This window comes from Periplaneta americana, chromosome 3, assembly GCF_040183065.1.
Source record: "Periplaneta americana isolate PAMFEO1 chromosome 3, P.americana_PAMFEO1_priV1, whole genome shotgun sequence".
NCBI lineage: Eukaryota > Metazoa > Arthropoda > Insecta > Blattodea > Blattidae > Periplaneta > Periplaneta americana.
The window spans coordinates 59,194,755-59,213,627 of record NC_091119.1 but is presented as its reverse complement, the minus strand read 5'-3'; the positions used below and the strand labels follow the sequence as shown (position 1 = coordinate 59,213,627).

The 18,873-nt window shown below is 37.0% G+C and overlaps 1 protein-coding gene across 3 annotated transcripts in view; it reads right to left on the bottom strand.

Moving 5' to 3' along the window:
- bel (ATP-dependent RNA helicase bel) overlaps positions 1–18,873 on the bottom strand; it is a 79,847-nt gene that overhangs the window by 31,506 nt on the left and 29,468 nt on the right. For all 3 annotated transcript variants that reach the window (XM_069820564.1, XM_069820565.1, XM_069820566.1), the window contains one exon: positions 13,086–13,413. In XM_069820564.1, the coding sequence (XP_069676665.1) occupies positions 13,086–13,413 (328 nt within the window). The remainder of the gene's footprint in view (positions 1–13,085; positions 13,414–18,873) is intronic.

Here is an 18,873-nt window from a genome sequence, read left to right as displayed (position 1 = left end):
GCCAGTATAATGGTGCATGGTAGCTGACATGCATTGTTGCTACACATGAGAATGAAGCTAAACTCAAAGTCAGTTTCCTACACCCCAGAGGACCATCTTCCTCTTTCACATTCCCAGGCATTCCCGAGATATAGGACATCCCAAAAGTAATACCTGTCACTCCAACTGGAAATGTTTACACTCTGAATAAAAGTGACACTAAAAGGTCTGCACAACTTTTATCATTAAGAGTAAACTAGCAGTGTAAGTTTCCAGTATTAATGACAATTTAAGTGAAACCTTCTTATGGTGAGTGATTTGTACTTTCAACATTTTTAGGAATCTAAATCAAGGTTTAATGTCTCTAAATGTAATTGTCTTTAATTAATAGAAATGAGGAAAAAAATAAAATAAAAATAAAGCTTAAAAATGTTATTACTATTTGCTTATTAGTATTTAGAAATTCAAAATGCAGCCACACTGCAAGAAGTAAAACTCTGTTTTTAATTATGATGAAATGTTAGTACAGTTGGGACGTTCGTTCTGTGCCGGTGAGAATCATGTGGTAGCTAGCCAGTGAGCCTACACTCTCGCGCATGCGCAGAATATGGCAAGTGACTAGTATCGCAGAAAGCCTTGGCTGTGTAACATCGTCCTGCCACGTGCGTGATAATTGCTTTTTGTTAGTTTAGTTAGTTCATATTCGTATTGTTTATTTATTATCGTGGCAAATTGCATTTGTGTGTGTTTGTGTAGACTAAAATGCCTCCTATTCAGTCTAAACTTGGCGCAAAAACACTGCATAGCCAAACTCGGGAAGTTGTGAACAATATACATTCTTTCATGAAGAGTGAAGCAGCTTCTGGAGACTTTTTAATACGGCTGAAAAAGGTGCAAGAACGAGTGAGTGCAGCAACTAAAGTGCCCGAAAGAACAATAAGAAAGATAATTAAAGAAGGGAAACAGTGTGAGGAAGAAGGGACCTCTTTTGGAACGCCCGGTAAAGTTCATCGTGTACCGAAACGCATCACAGATGTTGATGATTTTGATAAAAGAGTTATACGACAGACAATTTATAATTTTTATATAAATGACAAAACAGTGCCCACTGTCAGTAAACTGCTACCTAAACTAAAAGATGCCATAAACTTTAAGGGAGGTAGTACAAGTTTAAAGATCATTTTACGTGATATGGGGTTTAAATGGAAGAAGACAAGAAATAATAAAGCGGTATTACAGGAAAGGCATGATATTCGAGAACAGCGCGTATCATATTTACGCGCAATAAAGAAAAACAGAGAAGAAGGTAGGCCTCTAATATACGAGGATGAAACGTATATTCATAGCACCCATACAAGACCAAAAAATTGGAGTGATGACAAAACCTCAGGTTTACTGGCGCCTATTTCGAAAGGACCTAGGCTTATTATTGTTCATGCAGGGGATCGAGCGGGTTTTGTACCTGGTGCATTTCTGATGTTTAAATCGAATAGGAAAACTGGAGACTACCATCATGAAATGAATGCCAACAATTACCAGAAGTGGATAACGGAAAAGTTGATTCCGAATTTGCCCCCTAGATCTGTTTTTATAATAGATAACGCACCTTACCATAATGTGCAGTTGCATAAAGCTCCCTCAAGTAATTCAAAGAAAAGTGATATGCAGGACTGGCTTAGAAGAAACAATGTGCAGTTTCAGGAAAATATGCTGAAAGTGGAGCTTTACGGGCTCATTAAAGCACATAAGCCACTTCATAAAATTTACGTGATTGACAATCTCTTAGCTATGAATGAACACTGTGTACTCAGATTGCCGCCGTATTCACCTGAGCTAAATCCATTGGAATTGATTTGGGCAGATATCAAGCAGTGGGTAGCCGGTCAAAACACAACTTTTAAATTAGAGCAAGTGATGAAATTGTGCCAACAACGGGTTGATGACATCAGTGTAGAAAAATGGGAAAAAGTATGTGAACATGTTGAAAAAATCGAAGATGAATATATTGAACAGGAAGGAATTATGGAAAATGTAATTGAAAGCTTCACAATTACGGGCGGAGACAGCAGTAGTGAAAGCGACGACGATGAAGATGATGATCACGACGACAATGGTGGTGATATATCTGGTATCGAAAGTTTGTCTGATGAATAGATATAATGATTGCGTCTGTTTCTCTTCATTGCTATATAATTGAACCATGGATATCATTTTATGTTTATAATCAGTTTGTATTTATTATGATAACACGTGTGATGTGATAAGTGACACTGGACAACTGTGAGTGGAATGCGCCGTTCATCGCACATCCTGGAACCAACTGCGCATGATGATGTCACTACACGCTGCAGATCCCAGCCGAGGCGGTAAGTCACGTGTTTCTATAAACTCGCTCTGTTGCTCAAGTAACCAAGCACACCGGCACAGAACGACCGTCCCAACTGTACTACTCAAGAATTCACATGCACGTGCACATACATACACAGCAGAAAAAGAAAATAAAAATGACGTTTTGAAAATGTTCGAAAATGAAAATTTTTAAAAGGTGTCAAATTTACCCCCCCCCCCCCCCCCAGTCTTTCCGTTACATATCAAATTAAAGCACATTAAAAGAGCTTTAAAATGAACCCTAGATGAGCTCGTTAATACTTACTTACTGGTTTTTAAGGAACCCGGAGGTTCATTGCTGCTCTCACATAAGCCCCCATTGGTCCCTATCCTGAGCAAAATTAATCCATTCTCTATCATCATATCCCACCTCCCTCAAATCCATTTTAATATTATCTTCCCATCTACGTCTCGGCCTCCCTAAAGGTCTTTTTCCCTCCGGCCTCCCAAACTAACACTCTATATGCATTTCTGGATTTGCCCATACGTGCTACATGCCCTGCCCATCTCAAACGTCTGGATTTAATGTTCCTAATTATGTCAGGTGAAGAATACAATCCGTGCAGTTCTGTGTTGTGTAACTTTCTCCATTCTCCTGTAACTTCATCCCTCTTAACCCAAAATATTTTCCTAAGCACCTTATTCTTAAACACTCTTAATCTCTGTTCCTCTCTCAAAGTGAGAGTCCAAGTTTTACAACCATAAAGAACAACCGGTAATATACCGGTAACTGTTTTATAAATTCTAACTTTCAGATTTTTCGACAGCAGACTGGCTGATAAAAGCTTCTCAACCGAATAATAATTTTCCATATTTATTCTGTGTTTAATTTCCTCCCGAGTATCATTTATATTTGTTACTGTTGCTCCCAGATATCTGAACTTCTCCACCTCTTCAAAAGATATATTTCCAATTTTTGTGTTTCCATTTCATACAATGTTCTCGTCACGAGACATAATAATATACTTTGTCTTTTCGGGATTTACTTCCAAACCTATCTCTTTACTTGCTTCCAGTAAAATTCTCATGTTTTCCCTAATTGTTTGTGGATTTTCTCCTAACATATTCACGTAATCTGCATAGACAAGCAGCTGATGTAGCCCGTTCAATTCCAACACCCCTCTGTTATCCTGGACTTTCCTAATGGCATACTCTAGAGCAAAGTTAAAAAGTAAAAGTGATAATGCATCTCCTTGCTTTAGCCCACAGTGAATTGGAAACGCATCTGACAGAAACTGACCTATACGAACTCTGCTGTACGTTTCACTGAGACACAATTTAATTAATCGAACTAGTTTCTTGGGAATACCAAATTCAATAAGAATATCATATAAAATTTCTCTCTTAACCGAGTCATATGCCTTTTTGAAATCTATGAATAACTGATGCACTGTACCCTTATACTCCCATTTTTTTTCCATTACCTGTCGAATACAAAATATCTGGTCAATAGTTGATCTATTACGCCTAAAACCACATTGATGATCCCCAATAATTTCATCTACATATGGAGTTAATCTTCTCAAAAGAATATTGGACAAAATTTTGTACGACGTCAACAAAAGTGATATTCCTCGAAAGTTACTACAGTTAGTCTTGTCCCCCTTCTTAAAAATAGGTACGATAATGGACTCCTTCCATTGTTCTGGTACAATTTCCTTTTCCCAAATAGCAAGTACAAGCTTATAAATTTCCTTAGATAATGCGCTTCCACCCTCTTGTATTAATTCTGCTGGAATATATATATACACACACAACAACAGTATAGGCTTTAATGGCTGAGCCAGGAGCCAGTAATTCAGGTCTCACACACCACAAGATGAAACCCTTCACAAACAGTCCATTACCTGATGTGGATAATGTACTAGATAATGTACACTTTGTGACAAAAAGAATGGGTCAACTCTTGGTCAAAGAAATGGAAAGTTCTACTGCATGGTTCACATGTGTAAACAAACTGCACTTGAAGGCATTGCTGTGATGTTTGTTAATTGAAAATAGTCCTATACACTGTAGCCAACCTTACGAGGTGAGTGTGAGTGGCATAAGGGTTATTCTAGAAGTCCTGCCCTCAGGCCATATTTAAGCACAGCCACATGGGCCCAGCTGAAAATTAATTTTCATATGCGTAAAAAAGGAGTAGCAATGGTCGCAGGAATTTTTATTTGTAAGAGGGATACTTTGGGTAGAGAGAGGGAGACTTTTTATGTAAATCATGTTCCTAACAACATTCATCATCCTTAATACGAATGTTTGCAAAGTTTCTGTGGTGTCTAAGATTTGCAACATTTTTTCGAGACCATTGGTGTAACACACCTACATACAGGGCTGCCTGGTCCATCATATGACATCTACCCCAACATGCAAAGCTGACGTGACTCAATCTGTTGTCTCACAATGTAATCATTGTACCGGTGATCATCCAAATGATAAACTCGTGCAAGACCATTGTTGCTACTGGGACAATTATATCTTCAGAAGTCCAGTTGGAAAGTAGCATATCCTAAGTGGTCTACGGTATGCTGTATCTTCAAATATTTCTTCCTCACAGCTTCATGACACTTTATGCCACGCTCTCAAAAATGTTTTCTCACAGTTTATGTGGAATCAGAAAAGTTGGACGTCATCTTGAGTTCAGAGGCAGCTCTAAAGGAGAGGTTCTCAACTTCTCTAAATAACATGGCATTGTCTTCCTTTGTAGAGGCATAGGGCCAACCAGGAATTGGACAATTTGCAACTTCACCATTCTCGAGAAATTAGCCCACCTCTTCTTCGCAGTTGACAAAGGGATTCCAATCACTCAGGCTGATCTTGATGCAGAATACTCTAAGTGAACCAGGACAATGATTTGTTGATGAAGTTACCCGTCTGCCACCTTCAAGCAGACAAGAGTATTGCTTCAGAGAGGAGGAGAGGGGGTCTGTTATATACAGTACTGAAGTTTAGGCATATATTGTAAGAGATGTGACAAAGTCTCTAGCTTTGCAAGATGTATGACGAGAAATTTGTAATTAAAAAATGAAAACTGTCTGAGACTCTAACCTTGAATTAGTACTATTCACTTGTTTTGCAGACCTGTGCTGTAACAATTTACACTACTGAGACTGTTAGTACCAGACTAACATAATGTGTGGTTTTCCTGTTCATATTCGCTTAGATTGATTTTGAACTTATAAATTTTATTATTATTTCACTCTTTAGAGGCCCTAATGTATCCATTCGATTTTATAATGTATTTCAGACTTTTAAATAAAGTATAGCAAATTTAAATAGTTTGAAGTGTTAGCTGGGGAACTACGATTTTGATGAGATGAGCATGCGCAGTATTGTGTATTTTTGTTGTTGGCCCATTCTTTTTGACACAAAGTGTATTCTTGTAACAATCCCACATGCATTTGATATATCTTAGATTGTTAGTTTAAAATAACTGTTATATTACGTCATTTGTCATTGCTCCACGTGTCATGTATGCCTCATTTTCCAGTGTGAATATAAGATCAACCGGCAGTTGAGGCACAGAAGGATTTGAGTTACGCTGATATGCAGAGTCTTCTTGTGCAGAATGAGGATATAATGTAAAGATTGGTGAAAAGTGACTCACCATAAAACTTGTCATAAGACACTTCATAAGTAAAGAGTTATGAAACAATGTGACATGGGAAGATAATACAGTGTCTCCCAAATTGATATATACACATTTTGAAAAACTATTTCTCAGCAACGAGATAAGACAAAAATACGATTTTTTCGGTTTTGTATTCCTTAAGTCCTTACATGTTCAAAATGGCCTCCTTCCGCCACAGTACACTCCCAACGACGACGTGCAACAGAGCAACATACCAACTGGCTTGTTGCTAATGGAATATCATTACAGGCATGTTCAATCTAAACTCTCAGTTCCTCCAGTGTTTGTGGTTTTGTGGATTACACTGTGTCCTTTAGAGCTCCCTATAGGTAGAAGTCTGGAGGGGTTAAATCCGGAGATCGAGGTGGGAACTCCACAGCACTTCCTCTTCGTCCTATCCATCTCTGATTGAATGTGCGATCGAGAAAATTCTTTACACTGACTGAAATTCCTTGCCATGTCTTGTTGAAAGTAAAACCCATTTTCATTCTCAAAGAGGTCACTGGAAGACATGTAATCGTGGTTTTCAACATTTGCAGGTATTTCTCACCCATGACAGTCCCTTCGAAGAAGTACGGCCCAATTATTCCTCTGGAAGACAGACCATACCATACTGTTACTCCTGGAAGATTGACGGCCTTTTCTTGAAAGATGTGTGGGTTTTCGTTAGCTCAGAACACACAATTGTGCCGATTGTGACATTAAGTTTAAATGTGGCTTTATCTGACCAAACAATTAAGTCTTGAAAATCTTCCCTTTCATCACACATGTTCAAGAACCACTCAAAATTCCAGTCGTCTATCTGGGTCGCCCTCATTTAGTGCACTGGATAAGTCTCAGACTGAAAGGCTTCCATTTTTAAGCTTGCAAAATTCGATGAAAACTGAATTTGCTGATACCAATCTCACGAGAACATTGCCTCACTGACTTCTTTGGGGACTGTGCAAAAGCTGCATGACTGAATCGATTCTCGTTATCGGTGAAACTACTCATCCTTCCACACTGCCCTTTCAACACAGCTTGCACCGTTCTGTCGACTCCAAATTCAACTCTCCAATGTCATTGAACCTCAACAACATTCTCCACTTTCCAATAATATTTCAGTATCCATTTACGTTCATCGAACGATAATTGCACCGCCATATTTGTTTATAAACAGATGAACATGTTTCCATGCTTTCCACCGCCTTCTGAACCTTAAATCGCAAAAATCGTATTTCTATCTCATTTCTTTGCTGTGAAATAGTATTTCAAAGAGTGTATACATCAATTTGGGACACTCCGTATATAATATACCGTATTTGCTGACATGATCTGCACACTTTTTCTTTTTGGCCAATGAAAATTGGGGTGAGTGAAATACGTGTTTTTTTTATTTATTTATTTTTTTTTTTTTATAGCAGAGAGCTTGATCTAGGTTTTATACTACTAGTATTTCTGAGAATACAGTAAGTTGTGTCAGTATTTATTCCAATTTTGTGTCAAAACGTTTTCATAATCTTGATTTAACATTAATTAAATTATTGTAATCATAATGAATGTATTGCATATACCACCATCTATTCAAGAGCCTATAATTAATGAGATTATATTAATGAACTGCATCGTTGACATTGGTGCACAAAATATGAGTGACACAATATCCAAGATGATTATTAAAAATTTAAGCTACACAAAATATGGAGGGTACGTTACATGAGCAAATGTGGCACACATACACAAATTGCCAAGAATTATGAGAAGACAACAGTGGACAGGAATAACTTGAGATGTGCGGTTGAAGAGGCCAAAATCCAACTGAAGAAAAACAAGATTAAACTGCATACTTCCCTAATATTTTTTTTAAATACCTTATATACAGTATAACCCCATTAATGCACTCAAGGGACTGTGGCCTTCAAACATAATAAACAGGACAGTACTACAGACTATAACTGATTTATGAAATGGAGAAAACTCAAATTTAGACACCACTTCATAAGAAACAAACTTTATTGTGCATTAGTTGCAGTGCAAAATGCAAAGAGCTCATTTCAAATTAAAAAAAATATATATTTTTTTTGTTTGCCTTGTGTTTATACTACTATTATGAATGATATTTTCTATACAGTTCAAGTAACTACAGATAACTTCACTTAACACATCACTAGGAGCAACACAAATGTATTTTCGAAGCACGTTTACTGCTCCGAGGACTTTGCTTGGTGTGGGGACACTCATCTGCAGATTCAATTTCCTCATTGCTATCTTCATCTTGGACAATAGTGGCAGCATGATCCGAATTCATATTGTCAACACCGCGGATTTCTGAGGTCACTAGACCATTGTCAACTGACACAAAACCCACTATGTTAATTTCCAACTTCTCCTGTACAGGAGTCCACCCAGTCCTTGTCATGATCATTCATTACGAAAGGAAATTTATTTCACAGGTTGTTACGCCATTTTGCAGTGCAACGTAATGCACACTCCAAGGATGACTATAAATTTTACAGAAAGGATAGGAATGTATTGACAGGAAGACTTTGAATGTTAAAATCCTTTTATATAAAGTGCAACTTTCGAAAGTAGCCAGGTGGAGGATGAAATTCCTTTCTTGCACTTCTAGTGCAATGACCCTCAGTACAGCCACAGCTATGTATTTTTTCACCATGCTTTTAAAACATTACAAGTTTCGCAATTTATACGGAATTTTTTACTCATTTCCGAGCCAAAAAAAAAAAAAAATGCTACAAGTGAGAAGCATTACAAGAGAGTAAAATGATATAGGATTATATAAGAAATGTCTAGGGACTGTATAAAAAGAGAGTAATGAACGAGATAGTGTTATATGCGGGAACGTATTAACGAGGTTTTACTGTAATTAGAAAGTTTGGAAACATAGTCAGAAATTCTTCTAATTATCTCAAACGAGTTATTACAACACAAATGAAAATTCTACAACAGAAATACACAACTTTAGAAAAGGCCAGATGATTACAAATGCCTCGTTGTACGGTCTCAGATCTTTTTGAATTCTTCTTTCATTCAGAAAGAGCATTTATTTGATGTTCTATGCATGAAACAAACAGGAATCTCAAATTTACTTACTTTCTACAGAAAGCAATGTGAAGGAATTTTATCGCAATTAAAAATTCATGAACCTTAACCTGTCTGGGTTTGTGAAACTGGCATCTGACAGCAATCGTAATAACTACCAGAATATTAAGAATGTACAGACAAAATTGGTTGGAGCACGTCAATAGAATGCAATGTTCCAAGATACCGAAACAGATGCTACAGACATCCCCAGAGGATGATGTGGGTTGACCATTCTGAAGATGAAGGGAGACTAACAGGCCACAAGGGCTATTATGTGACAGACAGATGATATTAAGAATGACAACTGAGCAGGTGGATGGAAGAATGGCGTAAGTCATATTACGCCTGTTTTCTGGAATAGTTATTTGCACTCTCTACTGGCACATTTATACAACATGGAAGTTAATTTCTTCAATCACCCATAGGTGGTGTGAAATTTGCCAAACAGAAATATATTACACTAACCTATACACTAGATGGCAGTGTTCAGACATCACAAGCTTACTCTATTTTGTACAAGAGAGGTTTCTAGTATGGAAGAAAAATGCCTCTGTTGCTAGTAATCCTTCAAGAGTTCCACGTGTTGGCACAAAAGCAGCTAAAGTGAAAGATGTCAATGATTTGCTAAAATATGTAAATGATGATGACTGAATGGTATATGAGTATTTTCAGCACAGGGAAGCAGTCTGCCGAGGCAACAGAAGGTGAAACAGACTTCAAAGAGGACTGATATTGTCCATTCATTTTTTTATGTATGAGAAGGTCATAATGTTATGTTAATATTTTTCTGTACTAGAAGAATTTAATTTTTTGTTTTCAGCTATAATTTATATGACACAGCTTCAATTGTCAGTATTCTGGTATTGAACCATAAATGTATAAATATGTTTAAATAAAGATAAATATTCTTTATTCAAATAATCTTTTTCATAAACCATGACTATTTGGAATATGGGCGTAACTTCAATTTTTTAAAAATAATTTAAGAGTAACTGTATCTAATGTAGACATAGGACTCGTATATGTATATATACAGGGAGATTCACGAGGAAAGGTAAAAAATGTAGGATATGATATCTTAAGCAATTTTGGGTGAAAAAGTTCATATGAACATAGGTCCGTTTTGATGGAGAAATCATTGCAATCAGTGAAAGTCTCAGGAATCTTCTATGCCACATCAATAAATTTAAGAATGCAGTTATATTGTCAGACTCCAAAGCAGCTATTCTATCAATAGTCTCTAAACACACACCTTCATCTCAAACAGCAGAAATAACTAAAATGCTCTCTCAATTAATATCACTCAATAAAAGAATTGTATTCCAATGGATACCATCCCATTGTGGAATCCTGGGAAACGAGAATGCGGATGCTTTAGCAAAGAAGGGCAGCACTGCTACTTACAGACCTGTTACTAAATCTACGTATTACTCTGTGAAAAGATTTATTAAATCTACATACTTAGACTTCAACAAACAAAATTTGATAACACAATCTCAAGGGAAAAATGGAACTCTCTGCATCATAATCCACAGTTAATTCTCGATTTACCACGAAAATCGTCTGTAGCTGCATTTAGATTGGCAACAGGCCATGATTGTTTGGCCAAACACCTGCATAGAATTGGAATATATCAGTCCCCTAACTGCCCATTGTGCGACTCAGACCAAGAGATGGATTCGGAACACCTCAAAATCTGTGCTTCAGTGGCTGGCCATGATAATATCTTTGAAAAGTATTGGAGTGCAAGAGGTCAAATGACTTTATTGTCAAACGCCTGGCATTAGAAAACAACAACAACAACAACATAGGTCTGTCTTCGAACGATGGCAGAGCTTGATGCATTGTTTTGGTAAAACGTCTCGCCCCAATGTGAATTAGATGTTACCATATGCTGCTGACGTGAGACAAGGTCATGGATCGCAATGAATGACATAACAATGGAATCTGCATTGTGAATGATGTGTATACGAGAAGTTCATTCACCTCACAAACCAGGTGGTGGGGTATTACAAATGTCCAATCGCCTGCCTTTGATGTAATGACACAGAACCTGCATGTAACACAAATACACTATTGCTTATCAGTTCACAGCAGTTCAGTCAGCTACCTACAGTACAGTAGTTCCACGAGCAACTCTCCCGAGCGACAAGCGTGATACATGCCCGAGCGCAACAGTGCATATAAGCAAAAAGGAGATACCTTTGAAAATGTGCAAAAAACATCGAGCCCGACATCTAGAATATTAGGTATCTATGCATACATGAATATAAACTTTAAATTTGTCTGTTATCTGTCTCTAAATGCGAGTTAGTACAATGGAAACCCAGAAGTTTTTGTGAAATCAAAGAGCCATATCTCTGTAACCGTCTGAAAACAGACCCATATTCATATGAACTTTTTGACTAAGAATGGCTTCAGAATTCACATTCTGAATTTTTTACCTTTCCTCGTGAATTACCCTGTATATGTATATCCTTAAGTTGACAATGTATGTGCAACATACAAATTTATTTTAGTCGTAGTATAACATGTATCTCAAAACAAACCTTTTTGAATTACGTCCTTCTTCCATCCATCCCCTCAATTTTGAATATACTTTAAGGCATATAAATACGATACTCATCTTCGCGGACTTGTATCTGTGTGGTATTACTATGTATTGCATTCCAAAATGCACTGCACAGAGTAGTGTGTCATCTATGCTTTGTACTGTTTAACATGAACAGTTACTTGTGGTTTTATAAACGTTTGTTAATGTGAAGTGTGTTACTGAAGTAACTGCTAAGGACCGTGCATATACAAAGTCCTTTTGTAGTGACATGAGTGGGGTAGTTTACTTAGCAACAGCAGGTAATATGTTAGCAAGTTAGATCCAATGCCAATAATTTCTAAATTGCAACATTGAAGGAGAGTACATTTTATTACAAAGTGGGAGTCTGTGTCCATTCTGCCAACTTAACTATCGATGCGAGTGTCAGTTACTTGTCTGCTTCATCTGGCTTCAGTGAGAAGAGACTTTGTATATGCACAGTACATTTCAACATTGTGCCAATACAATTTTTCGGGCAAAATAGTAATAGAAATTCTGAAAATGCTCCAACAATTACATTGTGAAGACATGAGCTTTAATACTGAGCTTAGGACAAACAATATTTTCCAAAAGAAAACATGTAGGTTCTCTTCAGCAAAGGAAATCAACATAACTGCAAAACTGTAATATTAAGCTTAAGACATATAAATGTTTCCCCAAAAAGAAGAGTGCACATTTTCAGCATGAGAAGTCATCACAGCTACAAAGCTATAATATTAAGCTTGACACGTACAAACGTTTCCTGAAAGGAAGAGTGTAGGTTCTCTTCAGCACATAGCTACAAAGCTCTAATAGTAAGCTTACATTGTACAAACATTTCTCGAAACAAGTGTAGATTCTCTTCAGCACAGATAGTCACCACAGCTGCAAAGCTAATATTGAGCTTAAGATATACGGACATTTTCCAAAAGGAAGAAAGTTTTCTGCAGCACAGACAGTCTTAACAGCTGTAAAGCAAGCTCCTAAAAATGCTCAACAGGACTGTTTCCAGCAAATATATTAATGCTGACAGCAGTGTAGCTGTGACATTTAACTTTAGTGATGCTTTCGAACTGTAGAGATTATTCAGTATTGAAATGACCAACAACTTTTACCAAGAGCCCTCTTAACAGGAGCCGGATTCTTTTATACATTGTAGATCTCTGATAACTTACAGCTATAGTTCCCATCTAGAAGGAGTAATGTAAAGAATTTGATTACCCTTTAAGATACACTTTCCTCGGCCAGGCTTCAACCTGCAAACTTAAGTTCCAATGGCTGACATAGTAACCACTAGACCACAATGGACGATTGTGCTGCGGTGAAGATTACTTTGAAGGTGCACATGCCATAACTGCCACTGACTATCATCATAGATGTAGTTCACGAAATTGACTAACACGTATTTAGCAATGAATATTTCAGATAACCCCAACTTACACTGATAATGTGTTCCGGCACATTGTCACCCGTCGCCTCCACGGGAATGTCCTCATATTTGTTAAAATTGATGCCAGTATTGCCAGAACCAAATAGCTCATATTCAAGACGCTCATCCCTTGCTGTTGGGATGGTCCAGTCCACTTCTTGACCATGGCCCTCTTTCCAGCGACCTCCGCTGCCGCTGCCGCTTCCACTTCCGCTTCCACTTCCACCTCCATAGTTTCGAGTACTCTGTGGTGGTTCCTGCCACCTATCATTGCGTGGTGGTGGGGGTTCAGTGCCCCTATCTTGCCACCGGCTACTACTTCGACCCCAATCATTGTCCCTATAGAAATAGATCATTGATTATATAATCTAGAAAAGAAAAAACACACAGAGTATTCAATATTGAAATAAATGCACGTTTTCGAAATGTATAGTGGAATTCTATTTCAGGAAATGTACCTGGAATAAAGAGGAACTGAGAGTAACACAAATTAAAAGTGAATGCCACAAACAGGATACATATGCAATACACAATGCATTTCACAACAATTACTGTAAGTTCTTTGATCTTGTTGCAAATGCTATTAATGCTTAGATTATTTTCTTAAACTGCTGTCTATGCATCCAAAAGAAGACAAAATTTCAAATTCATATAAATATTTAACATTATTACCCATACTTTATCATTTTTATATTTATGAAAATTGGTATTGAAAAGTGATGTACACTGTGTCTAGAAGATTTACTACCAATAATGTGTAAATATTTCTTAAACTAATACTGCAAGAATAACAGTTGTTTCGCTGTTTTATTAGACTTCACCACATTTAGTAACCAGAAATAAGTTGGTACATACATATTTGTATGCATGTGTAGTACATGACTGAACTTATGGACGGAAATAGTGAGTTTTTTTTTTTTGCTGAATTTAAGTCTCCTATTATTGTGCAAAGGAGATTAAAACATGAATACAGACAGAATTTACCTGAGCATCACAGTATAGTGAATTGGCACAAACAATGGTTGAAAATAGGTTCTGTGTTAAGGACACAAGTAACAAGAAAGCAGTGACTGAAAATAAAGTTGAAGCAGTTCATGAAGCTTTTCAACACATCCCAAGCAAATCCATTTGATGGATCAGTACTGCACTGTATATTACATAATCTACAGTGCAGGACTTTGTGCACAATTGAGACTTAGAGCTTAGAAGATCCAGCAGGCTCAAAAACTACAGACAAATAATAATAATAATAAGCACAGAAGGAAAGAGTTCGCTACTGAAATGCTATCTCAAATAGATAATGCATTTCTCAACTGTGTTGTATCTCCTGATGAAGCCACCTTCCACACATAGTAACGCAAACTGACTTTAACTGTAGAATTTGATGAAGTGAAAACCCACATGTAACACAAGCACGACAGACCAAAACTGAGCATTTAGTAGGTTTTGACCTCAGATTTTATAATTTGCAGAAACCAGCCACAGGAGACAATGTACCTAAACAGGAGATGAAATTATGGAATTCCTCAGATAGAGCCCGGACAAGACATTATGGCACCAGCGCGAGGGACGCATTTTAGTTCGTCTGCTTGGACTCGCCCTCACACTTAAGGTAAGCAAGCCTTCGTTTATGGTTCAAAATATGGATTTCTGGTGTTTATTGTTGTTTGAAATGTTCTGAATGCGAATATGCGGTTTATATTCGATTCGGACCAAAAGTGGATGTTTAATGAGCATATAATTGATTGCATGTCTTTTCTGACCACGCCCACTTTTGCAGACATTAATGTTTTTCGATATATTTCCTAAACCGTTGAAGATCTTTTTATGAACTAACTCTTGTTTTTTGCGAGAAATTTCATATTTTCTGTTGATGCTCTGTCAACTTTCTCTTTTGTCATTGTCATCTATGGTTTGGTTTCCAAGGAAACGGGAAGCAAGGTAAATGTAAATATTTGTTATTTTGTATTTGTAAGGGTAAATAATGGGAAGAAATAAGAAGTTTGGAAAGAGAAAGTTTACTGGGAACACTTATACAAGAAAGAAGGAAGTTACTAGTGATTTAATTAGTAATGGAAAAGTTAGTACCGGTAATGTATTTAGTGCAGAAGAGGTTTGACCGAACACCATGTGAAGCAAATGTAACAACTACCAGTGCTGGTAAGTGTGTTACACCTCCTAGTTCATCGAAGAAGAAACTTTCATCTTCCATAGAACTATTTGATGAGATGTGTGAAATGCAACAGTCTAATATTTGTGAAAATAACATGTTAAAATCTATTTGTGTACTAGTGGATTTGGAGCTGATGTCAAAAGCATTATCTCAACAAACAAAATGTAAATACTATGAATGTGACTCTCTGTCAATTCAAGAAGACATAAAGAAACGAAAAGGACTAGCAGCAGCAGCAGCAGCAGCAGCAGCAGGAGTAGTAGTAGGTTTAATTTGCCTGGCAGAGTTAAGGCCATGAGGCCTTCTCTTCCACTCAACCCCTGGAGTGTGTGGAGTGTGCAGAAAAGAAAGCACTTTTCAAACATCAAAAGTTACCACTAGTGGATATGAAGTGAATACAAGATTCATATATGGGCTACGCTGTATTGGAAAAGGTTATGCTGATAGATTGTGTGTCATGATGAATGTCTAAGTCTCATTCAAAATTTCATAAGGTGATTGGACAATTCAAGAATCAGCTGATAGTGTTTCAAAGATAGTATGTTAGAAGCATGTAAGGAAGCAGTGCAATGCAATGACAGTGATGATAAGATTCCAGTTGTAATAGATGGGACATGGCATAAGAGATGCCACACGTCAAACCATGAGTTGTGGTAGCTACTTCAGTTGATACAGGCAAAGTTTTAGATTCAGAATTGCTATCAAAATATTGTTATACATGCAAAAAGTTAGGGACTCATGAAGGTTGTGTAAAGAATTTTGATGGAAGCGGTGGTGGTATGGAGGCAAAGGGAGCTGTATGTATTTTTCAACGTTCCAACCAGACTCATGGTGTAAAATAAAAAGAGTACTTAGGTGATGGCGACAGTAATGGTTTTGTAAAAGTTGTGGAAAGTAAACCATATAATTAGGGACGATTGTAATGTGGAGAAACTGGAGTGCATTGGACATGTACAAAAGTGCATGGATTCCAGGCTTCGCAAACTCAAGAAAGATTTAGTGGGGAAGAAACTTTCAGATGGCAAAGGTGTTGGGGGATCAAAGAGACTTACAGATGGGATGATACATAAATTACAAAATTACTATGATCAAGCCCTAAGAAATAATTAGCATATTTATTAGTATTTATTTATTTACTTATTTAACCTGGTAGAGATAAGGCCGTCAGGCCTTCTCTGCCCCTCTACCAGGGCATAGTCTACAGGATATGAGGAGTGCAGTATGGGCTACATATTTTCACGAACTATCCACTGATGATCATCCCCAACATGACCTGTGTCCTAAAGGTGACAATTCGTGGTGCCATATTATAGAAAGGTACCTCATTATAAATACCATGGTTTACCAGAATCTGTTATGCTTGCCATAAAACCAACATATAGAGACTTGTGCCATCCAGAGTTGCTAAAAAATGTTTGCACAGCAAGTTTCAAAATACAAACGAAGCATTTAACCATGTTCTGTGATGCAGGATCCCCAAAACAGTCTTTGGTAGTGTCAATACACTTAGATTAGGACTAAGAGATGCCATCATATCATCCAATGATGGAAATATTGGAAGAGTGGAAGTCTTACAAAAGTTGGGGATTGAACCAGGCTTCAATACCTTAACATCTTGAAGGAATTAGACTCTCTTCGCATTAAAAAAGCAGAAATGGTAATGGATGAAATGGCAAAAAAAAAAAAAGGACGAAAATTGAAGAGGAATAAGAAGAGAAGCCATGAGGACACAGAAGATCCAGATTATGGTGCTGGAATGTCCTAGCAGTGCACTTAAGTATAAGAATATTTGCCAAAACTTTAACTCCATTTTTCTCAATTGTACATTTTTTGTTGGTGCACGTTACATCAACACCATTAAAGATAAAATGCATGAAATTTGGACTGGACATTAGGAAGACCATAACTAATAATAATATGAAAGGAAATTTTTGTAAATTACTTAAAACCTGAGTTTTCAAATTTTGAATTACAAATTTTAAACACAAAAGTAAACATTTAGAAAAAAAAAATAATAATAATAATTAAAAAACTAATAATATTTGCTCAAAACTAGTTCGTATTATTAAAGATAAATGTATATAAAATAATCCCTAAACATCTGGAGTTTGTACCTCAGATACATCCAGAATAAAGTGCACTGAAATTTTAAAATTTAACATAGGTGATATAGGGAGGGCTTGCTTACCTTAACTGGAGGGGTGTTGGGTTAGTTGGTTACTAGCATTCCGAGTGTTCAGATCATTCTGCTATTGCTCTACTGAAAACATTGCCCTTCTGAGCACCCTCATAGCACTGTCTAAGGTGTGAAATCATAGAGTAGTTCATAGTCAAGGACATGAAATAGCATACAATGTATGGAAATTCATGTCAGAAGAAGCTCTAAATGGAATAGCAATTCCATTGAAAAGCGTGTGTGCAAGAGTACTGGCTGTCACTGGTATTTCAAAATGAACCTTGGCAAGAATCAGAAAAGAAGGGGAAAATATTGAGGCAGGAGCAGCAGATTATTTCTCCAGTCCGGAAAAATCACAGCCGAAGAAGAAGATTGTTGCAGCTGTAGACAATTTTGATGAGGAAGTCATAAAAAGATTCATCTAATTTCTATGCTACGCATAAGCAGAGGTCGACTCTGTAATTGCTTCTTCCAAGAATAGATATCAATGTATGATCATGTGAAGACAGCAGAGAACAATTACATTGAAAGTGAGCACTTGGGCAATATTTTGGAGAACATTTCCATAAACTTAGGGACATCTGATTCCAGCACAGATCGGTCTGATTCGGACAGATAATAAGAATATAAAGATGGAATAGCAGGCGTAATTCCATTAGGTACCTTCGGATTCTGAGTAGGAAAGTGGTGATACTAAGGTAAGACGAATGTTTTTAGGAGATGAAATGGAAATGTATGCGCACTCTGAGCTTGAGAACTGTAACCCAAACAATCCCCATTCCTCTACCCTGCTGGACGGCAGTTTAAAACTGCATGCAAGTTGGTGCCATAACATGTCGTCTCGGGTCTACCACAAGGATACATTTTTCAAGATGATGGCCCACCACATAATGCCAATTCAGTCTACGCTTTCCAGAAACAGAGTGGAAGCGCAAGTCCTATTATACGATCTCCCATGTCATCATATTTGATCCTTTAGATTGCTTTCATAAAAAAAAAAAAACAAACTAGTCTACCAAACTCGCATGCAAGACATGGTTAACCTTTGGCAGTGTATAATCAATTTCTGTAAATCCCTCAAGATGCAGAACATCTGGTGAGAGATACAGTACCACTTTCATATCATTTTGTTAGGCCACCAAGGACAAACATGGGTATCTATTAAAAAATAACAAGTTTCCCTAGCAGAAAATCAAAATTCCATTATTCTAGCTTTATGTTAAGAAATATTAACATATTATTTGCAACTATTCTACTGGACACTATATCTGTGTGTTCATAATAAGGTTTCAAGCATATTTTATTTAAAATAACTAACAGTACTGTGTAAAACTAATTTTGTGGAAATGCATTCGCACATTATAAGTGGGGTTTAAAACTAATGACCATTAATCTCCTTTGTTAGAATGAATGACACTTTGAGCAGTAAGAGCAAAGAGCCTGTTGCAGG